Consider the following 14,804-nt stretch of genomic DNA (forward strand, 5'->3'; position numbering starts at 1 on the left):
ACTCAAATTTGTGATGGAGTTTTGCTATAATAATGTTTGCCAAGTTCTAGTACTGCTCTCGTTACCATGACCTTTAGAGGACATACAGGTTTGGAGAGCAGCACACACCTGATGTTGCAGGACTGTGTCAGAAACTAACTCTGTTCATCCTGCTGAAGGATAAAGCTGTGGGTGCCAAGGCCTCATCTGTGGTGTAGCTCCCTTAAAGGCAGTTTGCTCTACAACTCGATAGTCTTGAAGTTGGGAGATTTGACAGCCTTAGGCGTGCCTTCTGCACTGAACAGCACTTTCTGTTATATTCTAGCATAATGAACCTCGAGTGAACTGGAATAGTTTGCTCTGCTGTAAACGATGTCAGCTCTGCGGTGTTGGCCCAAACTCGTTCTGATGTGGGCTTCTGGCTGCCCTTGGCCGGGGTGGCAGCACTGAGGGGGCGGCCGGGGCCTCGCTCTGCTCCAGCCGCCGCTCGGGGGGCTGCAGGGACGTACCTCGGTGCACAGGGCAGGGCACCGTCACACCGCCGCTCACGCTGGGCCCGATACCGAGCGCAGCCCAGGCTCCGTTACGGACGCGGCGCCCGGCGGCCTCACGCGGTTTCGAGGCCGGTAACTTAAAGGGCGCTGCCGGCTCCGGCTGCCGTGACTGGGGACTGTGCCCCTAGCCCCGGCTGCGCGGAGGTTTTCGAGCCGCTGGCTGCCAGCACAGCCGGGCCCTGTGCGACCGCAGACGCCCTCACGGCTCCCGGCGGGGCGGGCGAGGCTCAGGTGTGTTACCGGACGGGACGGGGCAGGCGGGGGCCGCAGCGCGCGCTCGCGGCACGCGGGCGCGAGGNNNCCGTCTCCGCCCCGCGCCCAATGGCGGCACCGCCCGCGCCCGCCCGCCCCGCCCCGCGGGCCGCGGGGTTACTGCTGGGCCGGAGGCCGGGCGGGCGCACACGCGCCTCCTCCGCTCCCGCCTCCTCGCCGCCTCCTCCGCGCACCGCGGGCCGGGCAGCGGTGGCCGGCGCTGGGCGGCCTTGACGAGGGCTGCGTTCCCGTCCCGGCCGGCGGTGCCCATGGCGTAGCCGCGCTGCTGCGCGCCTGCCCCGCGGGACGCGCCGTGGACGGACCTGCCGCCGGGTAGGTGCGGCGACCGCGACCCCCGCCCCGACAGCGGCGTTTGGGGCCGGGCGCCCCGCAGGGATGCGCCGTCCGCTGGGGTGGGCGCGGGGTGTGTGCCCCTCGAGGTGTCACCGTGACCGGGCTGAGCGGGAGGGTCCCGGGGCCTCCGCCGGGCGCGGGGTGCGGGAGCTGCCGGGGGTGGTCAGCGTTCGCACGCTTGCCGTGAGGAGCGGCTCGCCCCTCGGGACCGTGCGAGCTGCGGGCTCCCTGTGGGAACCGAGGGGAGAACCGAGAGGTGGGCGCCCGGCGAGGGGGAGCTACAGGTGTCCCAGCCGCAGTCGCCGTGTCCGGCTGGTTGGTCCGTGCTGGGCGAGTTGCGGGCAGCGAGCGAAATGCTCTGCGGAGGCTCGCTCTGCTGTGCGCCTGTGGCTTCGGACCCTTCGTGAGGCCAGGTGAGAACTCGGCAGTGTACGAGCAGAGTGTGAGTTTAGTGTAAGTGAGAACAATATGAGGGCCAGTATAATGTCCCTTCAGTGCTATTTCACTGAGGAATTGACATATGGAAGTTACTGCTGCATATTTTGCAGGGGATGGACTGGAGTCAGGTCACTGCAGGCTTCTGAGTACGGCTCTCCTAGTAATAACAAGAACGTGGCTTCAATGTTAGATGTAAATTAAGTAACTTTTTAAACAGGAGCTTTCCCCAGTTTCAAGTGCACTTGCAGTTCCAAAGTCATGGGTGTCAAACAGCACAGGATGTGATACTTCTTCCCTTTCAAATAAAAGGACTTCTTCAGGTGTAGTGTGCATGTGCAGTTATGCCTTTTCCACTTGCTGTGGATGTAACCAGATGTAAATCTACTTATCTCAGTTCTATTCAGCTGTAGCTGTCAAAATTGATTTGCTATCATTTGCTTTTCAAATGTATGACCATTAGCACAGTTCATTTGTTACAGAATATTTCTGGTAATGTTTGTGAGTTGTTAAAGAGACTTGGACTTACAAGTGCCATGATTTTGTTCTAACAAAAAGTTTTTCTGGTTGGGTCTGTATTTATACTGATCTAAGTTTATGTATTTTTTGTTTGGCGAGGTCAAACAGGGTGATATTGGACCTCCAATGGGGAGAAAACCCAAAGTGGGAGAGCTGCCTTCTCACTAACTGTGGCATCAATTAGGTTTGTCTCATGGTGACCTGGAGGACTGATAATATTGTAGTCTCATATGTGGAGGACTTTACATATGTAAATGAAATGTCTTCCCAAGACAAAATCCATTTGTTTATTGCTACTTACGAAGATTACTTGGTTTCCCTTACAGTGCATGCTTTTTTCCATGAATGCCTGCCACAGCATGAGTTGGTAGCTGGGTTTTAATTAGCACTGCACAGGTATCCTGTCAAAGTATTCCCAACAACAGTGTTAGTAAAATGTTAATGGAAGATGCTTATTCATTTGAAGAGCTCCAGTTTAACCCATGAAAGCTTACAGGGCTTGAGTTCCAGCTGAGGAGGAGCTGTGCCTCGAATGCAGACCTGGGCCACTGCTGCAGCTGGTGCTGGGCCGGGGGAGGAAGGGAGGGACGTGTGCTGGAGGGGGGGCAGGTCATTGGCTTCCTTCAGTGAAGAGTCCTTTGCTCTGAAACTTGCTTCCCCCAATTGTTTGCTGCAGTCCAACCTTTTCAAGTTTAAAGTGACACTTCAGATTTTTCTCTCTTGACATGCTTTCTGTCCCTGGGGAGATCTTGTTTTGTTGTTGATTTTGATGCATGTTTTGTGTGTCCAGTGCCTCATTTAGTCAAAGCGTGTAAGTGATATCCACCAAGGGTGTGAATTCTTTCAAAAAGTAACTTTGAATTGTTGTTCCTGGCATGCAAAACATATTTTCATACCCCAGCATCTTGATGTCTACCACAGGAACAGTGTTTGGGAGTCAATTGCTAAACCAGCAGGGGGAACACAAAACTTGCTGTCTGTAAAGTCTCTCCTCCTACCACAGTTGTAATTTATTAAAACTTTGGGCCTATACTTTTGATAGTATTTCTTTAGAAGGTGAATGTTAATTTACTTGGATCACACACATACATTGAAATAAACACATTATTTTCAAATACTTGTTTATAAATTTCCTCTAGCAGGCATATCTCCCATTCTTCTGATTGCAATTTTTGTCATATTAGCCGTGACTGACTTGCGAAAACACTACAGGTTTATGTGAGTGAAATTTCTCTTTGAAGATGTTTAAAGTGAATTAAACCCAAGAAATTATATTTTGAGTAATCCTGCAAAGTTTCAGATAATGAACTAGACAAAATATTTTCACAGGGGAGCTCTTACTAGATCACATATGATTGTATGTAGACATCTTGAGAGCTCAAGTTGACTTGCAAAGCAGTTGAATTCTCACAAGAAACTATTTCTAGTATTTAGGATTTCCATAAGAGAAAATATTTTTAGATATTCTCTTAGGTTTTAAGAAGTCATTACTAACTTAATACTGGTAAGGTCAACTGATGGTCCCAGCATAGAGCAATAATTTTGATTCATATTGGCACAATGATTAAGTCTTTTGTACCAGGAATACTGAATGCAAAGGCTGTTGCCAAAGATGGTTCTGTGGATGGCTTGCACCAACCCATATTGCTTTCTGGTCTGTGAAGTCTGGTGCAGCCCAATAGCAAATATTGAAGGTGTGGGTGCACGCACAGATGGCTGAATGGGAATTTGCAGGGTGTCAGCCACTCCCCAGTAAGAGCTGGGGAACGGCTCTTACCCACAGTAAATGCGAGAATCTTGCTGCTTCTACTTGGGGTTAAGCCACCTTTCACTGATGGTGGATAAAAACATGCCAAGGAGCATTTGCTACAGAGTAGCCAATTTGCTGCTTGTGAGTGATAACAATTGTATATTCCACCGGCATTAAGTGTTAGAGCAAGAACAGACACATAGAGTTCATCTGAAATGAACAGTCCCAGGTCAGGTTTAAAGCAAGATATGTAAGCTCTGGTTCTAGAATGGCACTAATTGCACAGTGAGATGTAAAATAGAGATAAATGTATATAAAGTATATGCATATTTCAATGGCCATGCATTGTTCTCTAAGAGCGTTACATGGTGTTGCCTGCTACTAAGGTTCATGTTAAATTCCATTGGCAATATTGATCTTCTGTTGTTTTCATGGAATCCCAAAACTTTCTCTCCAGCTGGTTCTCTGAGATGCTAAAGCGTGTACTTTGTAAAGCCAGACTGAAATTTCTGCTTTAATGTGCTTTGAAAAGAATGGTAAATCTTTGCCTAATTTGTCTTACAATTCTTTTCTTTGATACTGCCAATAATATTGTGTTAAAATTTAAAACATGAATTATCAAGTCTTGGACCATTTATGTGAATCTCAGAAAATACTATCTGGGATATAGATTGCAAATATCTTTGCAATCACATTGCTTTTGATCTAGTGCCACAAAATATTTGTGTATTATAAATAGGCATTACTTCTATAGCGATGTGGTGACTTCTATAGCTTCTATTTGTGGTGATTAACAGTGGTATGCTAGTTTCTAGCCACTTCATGAATACAAGCATGTTTTGCCATAAAAATGTACTAGCAAGAAGTAGTGCAGTTGGAATTGCTTTATCCATCGCTGTGGATTCGCATTTTTATGTGCTGGCATTCTTCCAACAGAGCAGCATTTCTTCTGCTGTTACAGCAACAATTAACTCTGTGGTAGCCAAAATGAAAGAGATTTACCAGATTCCAGATATCTCTGGAAACAGTAGAAAGAGGGACTTTAAAGCTGCCACTTAATTTATATTCCATATATTTTAATTTCAAGTATCACAAAAGAGATGTTTTTAAAGAACTTTATGACTTTATTATCTAAGTAGTCATATTTGTTGAGTTCAGCAGAGAACATTTCATGTATTGCATTTTAAGTGTAATAACTGTTTATTTGTACTGCTTACAAATAATTATGTCTTGAAAAGTATGCTAGTTTCTGATGTTGCTATAATTAAATGAATAGTGGTTTTGAGGAAAATGTGAAAACAATAATTTCATCTTCATCCTGCTTATTATTAACAAATTTAATTGCATTATATTTAGCACTTCTCTGTAATAATCTCTCTAATTTCAGTACACTAATTGCCAAAATTCAGATTGTTTTTCTTCTTTCCTGTCATAAGATGTTATAAAATTTTGAAGTCAGCTGGAAAGGGCCTCTCTTTTAGATAATTTCTGTTGTGACCTTGCAAGAGACCTGCTTAGATTGCAGGAGAACAGTTTATCTAGAGGTCTTGGGTCTGAAACAAGTTAATTATAGAGCTACTGTGTAGAGGTTGTTTTTCTGCACAGAAGGCAATAGGGGTTGTGATACATGAGTTGTTGTTAGTGATTCTGAAGAATAGTGGCAATTCACTTATTCTCTGATTCTCCTTTGTAAGCATAGGCATTTTCTGTTGCAAATTGGTGAACTTTATTGTGTGAGTCAGGGACAATAAAAAAATCCCTAAGTATCCAGTGAGCTTGCTGTGTAGTATACATTTGCTGAATGCATGTATTTCTTTGCCAAGAAGCTGGAGGTGGACTGAAGGCTGATATGTCCTCTTTTGCCTTACATTTGACAAGTTGTTAGATTGTAGCTGCATTTGACACTGTGTGATTAAGAACTATGGTAGTATTTTATCACACGTGATGCGTTGTTTTTTACAATGATTTGAGCGAAACAAAATTCTGTTCTGCTTTCCAAAGCAGCTGTTGCAGTATTTGAAAAGAGCCTTTTCTTGTAATAAAGCTATTGCATTAATGAACCAAGTCACTCCTCCAGTACGTACAGCTTGTGTGCTGTGCTAGATTAGTTCCTCCCTGCAGCAGTTAAAATCACCACTGTTTCTAAATACTTGTAGATCTGGTGATATGGTTCACTCCAGTGATGATTATATAGATGATAATTTCCTTCTGACAGATTATATATATATATGACTACAGGAATTTGTTGTGGTCTTCCCTCTCCCCGTACCTGTGCCCGAAAATTTTTTTACAGTTGTCATTTATACATTTAATGTAAAATGATTAAAGGAAATTCTGAATGGTAAAGATTTTATGGAGTGTTCTCCACTCATTCTGAGTGGAACATGCTAGTGATTTGTACTTTGACTGAAGCAAATCCCCAATGAAGTGCTTATAAATAAATAAAAAATTTTATGAAAAAATTTTGCTCCAACCTGAATGGGTTTTTCTGCTCAACAAATGGAATGACACCATTTATTTGACAGGAAGTGAGAGGGTAGATAGCCCCACACAAAGGCAAAGTCCTTTTGACTCCTCCTTTTAACTGTGTGTCCCTTTAAAGACTTCCCTATTTGTGTGGGAGAAGTTTCCTATCTGTAAGATGTGCAGCTGAAAGTTTAGTGGTGAACAGTTAACTTTTGGTAAGTGTTTATCTTGCATTCTTGTTTAACAACCTGAACAAATAATCTACTCATCTGCCTGCCTATTAGAGTTGCTTTATTCTAGAGACAAAAAGACATGCTTCTTTTGTTGTTCTGTTTGGCTTTTTTCCAAAATGTGGGTCTGATAATGCATGCATAACTTTAAAATACCTAGTAGTTAATATTTCAGCCTGTTAATTTACTTCTTGTAGTATCTAATGGCCCATGGCAGTGAGAAGAGCTGGTTTGTATCACCTCATCCAGTTCCCCTGTAATGAGAAGCACTGATTTTCAATCCTGTTCATTTATTTACTGACTATCTTGTTTGTTTGTTTGTTTTACCCTTCCCAAAGAGGATTGCGTCCTTATACAGTAAATTTGTTTAATGCTGTAGTCTTGCTTTTCATCATACTCTTTGTGGGTTTTTTCACAATTAACCCAGACAGCTTCAGGTATTTATAGGTCATGGTTTCAAAACTACTTTTCTGAATGTGTAAAGGTCATTTCAAGACTTGAAATCCACCAGTGATGAATTTAGGTTTTTTTTTCCTGTTAGGAAGGTTCTAGGTAGAATATTTCTAGATGCAGTCCTAAGGTTTTGCAGTTCAGTCTTTCAGTCTTGAAAAAAATAACAGTGCCAAGCATTCATTAACAGCAATTTGCTGAAATCTTTTACCTTGTGTGGAAGAAACCTTGCTGAATTGTTGGTAACTTTCCATCCTGCTGTGGCTTCAATTCCGCAGAGATGCCCTCCCTAGGGTTATATCTGCCTTGATAGGTACATTAGAGCTGTTATCTGTTTAGTTTAGGTGTGCAATTAGAAACCCAGCCAAGTAAAACTTAAGATAAATTAAATTTGAGTGAAGTTGTTGGCTGCTACTGTGTTTGTGAAGAGTAAGATAGTCCAGTGCCAGGAAACCTATTCTGCTTCCAATTAGAAACAATAAAAAAGTTGGTAATTAGTCCAAAGAAATTTAACTATGAGAAGGAAAGGTTGTAGAGATGTCTTTTCATGCAAGTTATGATGATCTTGCTTAGCGTGAAGATTCCTATTTCTATTGTTTTTGTTTTAGGGTAAACTTCTCAGAAGCAGCAAGTCCCATTTAAAAAACATGAGCTTAGTTCTTGTTAGTTGTGGTGAGATATTGCTGGTTAATTGGGAACCTGAGTTTTATTTAAATGTACATTTGAGATTTCTTGGGTTGCCATGTTTTTATGTATGCATGTTTCTAGTGATCTCTGCTTTTTTGCTTCCTTAATGTGTATCAGAAAGATGGCATATAGTGGTGGTGCTGATATTCCCTGGTAAGATCAGTGAGATTTCTTGTCCATCTTCTAACTAGAAGGTGGAAGCAGAATGCCTAAAGTAGTGTTGTCTTTCCAGGCAGGTGTTAAGGGGGTGCTGCTGTGGCCAAGGTGAGGTCCTATTATGACTTCTATTCTCGTGAAAGAATAGAGTAGCTGTGAGTTGCACAGAAAATACACAGCTGAAGCTGGTATTAGGTTGCAGATTGTTTGAGCCATTACGGTACAGGAGCTGTACAGCATCCCTGCCTCTTGCTTTCTCCACTCCCTTTAGAAGATGTCCTGATGTAGGAAGTGCCTGAGGGCTCCATGATAAAAGAAAAAAAAAAAATCTGATTTGGCACTCAGATTACGTGTGGGGTATTGGTCTTGTTAAACTCTGTCTGCAGTGCCATCTGTGCTTCCTCCTGTAGAGGTTCAGTAACCTCTAGGAATTTCTGCTGTTGTCAAAAAGCAATCTGTTCCAGTCTACTCCTTGTGGAAGCCTTGTGTACTCCTTCCACTAAAAGATGCCCGAATGCACTTCCTTCCCTTCCACACATTGGAACCCTCCTGCATCCTGATCCTTTAAGAGACTATTCTCTTGTTTACACTTGGTAAGCAAAACCTTGCCCTCAGCCTAGGAAGATTTAGCTGCGTACCTCCCTGTGTTTGGGGGAAGGGAAGTCCTGGGAATATATAACAGAATGATTTTTTTGGTCCTGTTTCTGTAAGCTGTCTCATACTTTTGTGCTGTATTATGCAGTGATTCTTCATCTGAAACTTCCAATGTCTGGTGTCCTCTAAATTGACAGCAATAAAATCAGATGATTAAAAAAAAAAAAGAAAATTGTGGAGCTGAAGGGGAAGTTGGTTATGAAATGACACTGAGAATAGACACCCCCATCCACACTGGGACGTCATTCCAGCTGTGGGCAAAATATGTACCAGGTAACAAAATCCTCCTCCAGTACGCTATTACTAAATAGGTGGAATGGTTTCACATTTTTATTGGACTTACTTGCTTATATTTTTGTTCCTGTAATTCGGCAGGCTACATTGTAGTACATTAATAAGAAAATAAATAGACAAAATGCTAAAACAAAAATCACATGGAATAGAGGGGCACATTACTAAATGGCATAAAACATCTTCATTTGGCACTCTTCCAGTTCCCATAGCCTTTAACTGTGACTTGTTGAAATGTCCCATTACAAGCACAGCAGCATGTGAACTGCAGGACATCAGAGTTACTTTTTCCCTGGACTTTATGATATGCCAGGGTTTTTAGTTTTATTGCTATTCATATATTCCCTGAAAATGAAACTACTTTGTTGTTTCTAAACCAGAATCTATCCCTTTATAGTTTATGAATAAGTTACTATTTTGAGTTCTGAATGAACTTGTGGGACTTTGTGTATATGCCTTGGATACAGGCATTTAAAAATACGGACAAATTTTCAATTCCACACGAATATTTGCTAATCCTGTTAATCAGCTTTCCTGTCTGCATGTGTGCAAATTGTGCAGAATTGACATGATAAAATGTCAGCTAATAAGTATTCAAAAATGCATTTTTATTAGGAGTAGGGTTATAAATAAGCTCTTCTGCTGTTCCTAGGTTTATAGAACTGCTCATATAGTTAACTATTTGAGGTTTGTATTTTTTTTTACTTGAGATTGGGTGTACTTGATTACAAATGATTGCCTTATTTACTTACACATGGCATGCATGCATTCACACAGGGAAGCAGCTCGGACAAATGGAAGAAAAACCGGTTAAATAAGTGAAATGGTTGCCATGCATAAAACAAGCAAACAAAAAGTGAAAAAGCTTTGGCTGTGAAGGCGGCCTTGGATGGCCTAGAAACTTGGGTTCATGTTGCTATGGCAAAACAACACAAAGGGACAGATCCTGCTGGCTTCGCTCAAGCATCCCCATTCACTTTGTTGGGACTTGTGATGTGACTTGAGAGGAGGAGGAATTTTGGCTTGCTCTGGTAGAGAAGTGTTTGTTAGCGGTGGTGTAGAGAGCTGTGCAACCTCTGGCACCACATGTGGAAAGAGGAGGGAATTACCAGAGTCCATGCTGATAAGGCAGAGAGGAAGTGGAAGTTATTCTTCAGGCAGTAAAGGAAAAGTTTAGACAACTAGAAGGATAGAGTTAAGGCAGAGGAAGAACTTGTATGGGAAAGGTAGGTGCTGATTAATGGTTTCATGGGTGGCTGTTAGGGAAAGGGCTTAAGGGAACAGAAGTAAAAGGGGTAAATAAAACAATAAGATACCAATTCAGCAAGAAATGTGGCAAATTCCTATGGTAGAGAAGACTTTAATAGGAAACAGAAACACCATAGAATCTGTGGCTCTGGCTGCCTGCAGGTTGGACTGGGCAGAGAAGCTTTGGAGAAGTAAGCAAAAATAAATTTACCAAGAGAAGAAAAGTGTAAAAGTTGAAGCTAAGGATACTGCTTAGCTTCATGCTACTGCATAATAGGTACTTGGCTAGAAGTACAGAATTGGGCTGAGTAGAAAGGTGCTCAAATGTCCTGAAGCCTGAACCTAACAAAGGGTGTACACTTGTTCATTTTCATCTATAATTCTTCAAGCACTTTAGAGCAGAGTCTCATCCCCTTTCTAAAGAGCATTAGGTCAGTGTGGGGTTGGAGACATTTCTGCTGGTGGCAGAACAGTGCAGAATGTCATTTCTTAGTGACAAGCCATCCATAGACCACAGAGCTTTATGGTCTGGGAGTGCCTGTCAGTAAGAACTGGAAAATCTGTAGGAAAATCCGTAGAGATCTAGGGATCCATTGGTTTGTTTAAAGAGTAAGCATCATGCTTCTAGCCTGTGAATTCTTCCATGTTGTTGTAGTACTAAAGATGACTTTTTAGTTCAAAAGCTAGCTTTAAAAAATCCAATGACTGAAATTCTGAGGAAGATGAGCAGCAGATTTTTACAAAGAAAACTATTTATGTAGGTGAAAGGCAGAGAGAAAACAGTAGTGCAATCAAGTGATTTGTGTTTCCTCTGCTGCTGGCTCTAGCAAATGTAGATTGCTTTAAGTACCACTGAATTTGTTGTCCTCTAGTTTAGCATAGCAATGAGATCTGTCCTACCAGTCAGTGCTTTGGTATCTTTCAAAAGCATCATGCTTTTCACTGGGTTCTAGCTAAGCCTTATGCATTGAAATTCTCACGGGCATCAGAGGCTCCTAGTTGAAACCAAATTAAATCCTCATGCTTTCTCCTCTGCTTGTCCTTATGTACTTCAAAATGTGTTTCCTCCCCTTCCATTTCCCCAGTCTTCTTTCAAACCTAGTAAAAGCTAGTAGCAGTCAGGTTCTTCCTGATGTTCCCAGCAGCACGTATTCCTGATTTGATCTTCAGATATATATTTCTCAACAAAACAGGGTCTTTGTGCTTTTTAGACCCTCACTTTTACCAGGACTAGTGGCCTTTACAACAGCAGATTTCAGTGAAAATGACCCCATAGTCTTCAATGGTTTTGATTCAGATGCTCTCTTTTGCCAGCCTTCCTTGCAGCTTGTTCTAGTAAAAAGCATTGACATGAAAACATATTTAATAAACCCAAAACTCTCATGTCTTCTTCTCTTTCTCTTCCACATCAGGATATTTTGGTTATACTTCTAATATGCCCTTTTGTGATCTCATTTACAAAAATAGCCACCCAGATATACCCCAAAGGAAAAGATGAATCTCTTGGAAATTTCTTCTGAATGTCAAGTTGGATAGCAGTTGTGTTTACTTCTTGGGTAAATAGTTTAGGTTCCTTATCCCTTTGCACACTTTCTTCTCTTATTTCAAGGGAAATATCTTCCTATTTTGTGGACTGGCTTTTCCTACTTTTCCTAGTTTGCAGGTTTAACATTTTTTTCTAGTGACAGCAGGTCTCACACTGAAGCAAAATCTGGCAGATTTTACACCACAGCTTAATTTTCTCACTTTTTTTTTGTTGTTGTTGGTTGGTTTGTTTGGTACTGTCAGATGGTCATTAAATAGTAGCTTAGTAGCTGATTCTGACCACACATGATCAGATTTTGTAAGATATTGACAAATTGCCTGCTTTTTACGTTTAGTCTTAAAAGAGTTATTAGTAGCAGTTTTGTCTGTCTTTTGACTTAAATTGCAGCTGTGGAGTTGACAGTTTGGGTATCATTCATCCTAAATTCATGAAACTCACTGTCAGTTTGTCGCCTTTTCATGTTGTTTGGTATTTGTCCTCCATTTTAAGTTTGTGTGTATGTCTTCAAGCAAGTGAGCTCACTCTTCAGAAAGCTCTTCCAAATTTTCATTTAAGTCTTCATTATTCACCCTTCATGAACTGGCAGAATCAGGGTAGAAGTTTAGGGCTTTTCAATCATATACTGGCAGCTCTGAATTATACCTTGGAAATGTTATTGGTCAGTGGGTTGTGGTAGGAATCAAACCACTCCTACAGATGGAAATGTGTATGTGTTCTCTTTGCCTTTTAAATCCATTTTTCAAAAGGACTTTCATTCAGGTTGAATTGCAGCTTGACATTGTAACATATTTAGATGCTCAGGTCAGAATGGGATTCTAATGGGATTCTCCAGTTCTTTCCCTGTGCTCCCTGTTTCTACACAACTCGGTGCCTTATAAAACTGTCACTGAGGAATGAGAGGCTTATGCAGATGTGACAGTGATCTAAGTTATATCTTGGGTTTTCTTATTTGGTTTTCTTTTCTTCTTTCTTTAGCATATGTGCTGTAGTTACTTCTTTTCCTGTTTCTCTTGTGTTTGTTGGTGGTGGTAAAATGGCTGTACATCAGTAACTTGAGTTTCAGAATGCTTCTTCATTGCCTGTTTGCACATATGACATCTTGCAGAACATTATTATGGTCTTCTATAGATAACACTGACTAGAAACCTCATCATTTGCTCTATTTGATAATTTTTCTTTACGGCAGCATTTAAAAATTGAACAAGCAACCAAATACTACCACAGGTAGAGTTTGGTTTCTTTTCATCTCGAGAAAGAGAAGCAAATTTTTCCAATTTATATTTGACTTCCCAAATAATGCTCAATATTTGTCATCTCTTGCCATTTTGCCAAAAGTGCTTTTTACATGGGACACTTGAAAAGGACTTGCATGAATCCCGATGTTGTGACAGATAGTCAGCTCCTTGCTCTCCCCATATGCTGCTGTCCTGCAGGAGTGTGTGTCTGGTGTTCCCAGCAGCCTGCGGAGCTGCTCCTGTTCCCCCCCACCTCCCGGTGGGATCTGGGGCACTGCCAACACCACTTGGAGGTTCCAGGAGCTGGGTGCTGAGTGAGGGATCTGCAGGAGGCTGGAGTTCTGGCCTTGGGCCCCAGCAGCCCTTTCAGGAGTGTAGATGCAGCTCTGTGCACACCGGGCAGTGCCGTCCACACCAAATAACCTGTGCAGAAAGAGTGCTGAGGAGTTTCTCGAGTTTCCTCAGAGCCCCAGGGGTGCTGGTCTAGGTGCAGGGTTTGGTTGAGTAGGCTTCTGCTGGTGCACACTATGGCATGCACTATGTAACAGAATCTGGCCTTTTATCCTTGTACTTCATTCCATTTTAATGTCAGCAAGAACTTTTTAAATGATATTCATGTTGCCACATGATCCTGACTCAGCATTTTGCTATCACTTAGTCCCATGATGGGGGTTTGTAATTTCTTGCAATACTTTATGATGAGTGTTAGTGGTTGCCAAGGTGCCATCTGTCATCTGCTCCCAAAGGCACAATACCAACATTCCAGTTCTTTACCTTCCTGGTTTGTCATCTTAATCTAGACCTCTAGATAACTGTGAATAGAATAAAAAAAAAAAAAAAAAAAAAAAAAAGAAGTGGAAGAGGATATTGTGGATCTGGAGCGTTTCCCCTCCAAAATCTGCAGCATGCATTCTGGGGTCAGAATTTTCAATGTTTGTGAGGCTTACAGGCATCAGCTGTATTGTCATTTATTAGCATAGCATACTAGAGTTGTTTAACTGACCTGGTATAGCATGTCTCAAAGTCTCTTAAAATAAAGATTCTGAACAGTTTTATGTTTATGTTTAGTGTCAAGTAACATTGAAAAGTTTTCAGAGTTTGTCATACTGAGAAATGATGAGTTAAATTTATTGAGTTACCCATCAACCAGCTAGAGCACATGTGAAACGTTTCTCCATGCTATAATAAAGGTAGCAGCAGATAACTGAGCAAACAAATGTTTATATGCAGCAGAGAAAGTCTGATTACTTAAAATAAACATGTCTGAGGGTGTGAGTACCGTTGGCAGGCTTCAGTGGGACTTCGGTATTAGCTGATAGAGAGGACTCTGGGGCCTCACTTCCAGGCAGATCCTAACTTGCACAATGTATAATATAAGGGAGTAACATCTGCGAAGAAATACTGAAATACAGGGGGAAGTGTACTAGGTTATTGGTACCTAGGGTATCTGACAATATAAAATGCACTCCCCTACTAGACCTCTAAGAGAGAGTTCTGTTTCTCTTCTTACAAGAGAGATGATTTTAAATATCTGACAGTATTTCTGTAAGTTGTATTTGTATTAATGTTTGTTTTTATTTCTTTCTGTAGGCAAGTAAAAGTCCAGAAGATCTGATTTCAAAGCTCACCACAAATTTCAAAGAAAGTAAATCTACATGAGGAGCCACAAAGCAAGTTGATTTGAGAAGATACAGCATTTACAAAAATGTCAAGTTGTGTGACTTCAGTGTTTGCTTTGATGGTTTTGTGCTTTGCAGCTGCAGGTAGGTGGTATTATGCAAATCATGCATTCAGTGTAACTGGATGCACATATTTAGAATTGTTGATCAGAAATACTTTTTTATGCTGAAGAAAGTAGGTCAGCTAAAGTTTATGTCTAGGTTTTCTGTAAAACTATTGTGATCATAATTGCATCATACATGATGTGAGAAACAGTGCTGTTCCTATAAGAATGTTTTCTTGCATCTATGTTCACCTTTAAAATAATTTAAGAACTGA

At 41.7% G+C, this 14,804-nt stretch overlaps 1 protein-coding gene across 2 annotated transcripts in view; it reads left to right on the forward strand.

The window, feature by feature from the left end:
• The first annotated feature begins 920 nt into the window (after positions 1–920).
• TGFBR3 (transforming growth factor beta receptor 3) overlaps positions 921–14,804 on the forward strand; it is a 115,104-nt gene continuing 101,220 nt past the window's right edge. For both annotated transcript variants that reach the window (XM_041483125.1, XM_041483126.1), the window contains exons 1-2: positions 921–1,118; positions 14,397–14,569. In XM_041483125.1, the coding sequence (XP_041339059.1) occupies positions 14,512–14,569 (58 nt within the window). In that variant the 5' untranslated portion in view covers positions 921–1,118; positions 14,397–14,511. The remainder of the gene's footprint in view (positions 1,119–14,396; positions 14,570–14,804) is intronic.

The sequence above is a fragment of the Pyrgilauda ruficollis genome, unplaced genomic scaffold (genome assembly GCF_017590135.1).
Source record: "Pyrgilauda ruficollis isolate IOZ18807 unplaced genomic scaffold, ASM1759013v1 scaffold6, whole genome shotgun sequence".
NCBI classification, from domain to species: domain Eukaryota; kingdom Metazoa; phylum Chordata; class Aves; order Passeriformes; family Passeridae; genus Pyrgilauda; species Pyrgilauda ruficollis.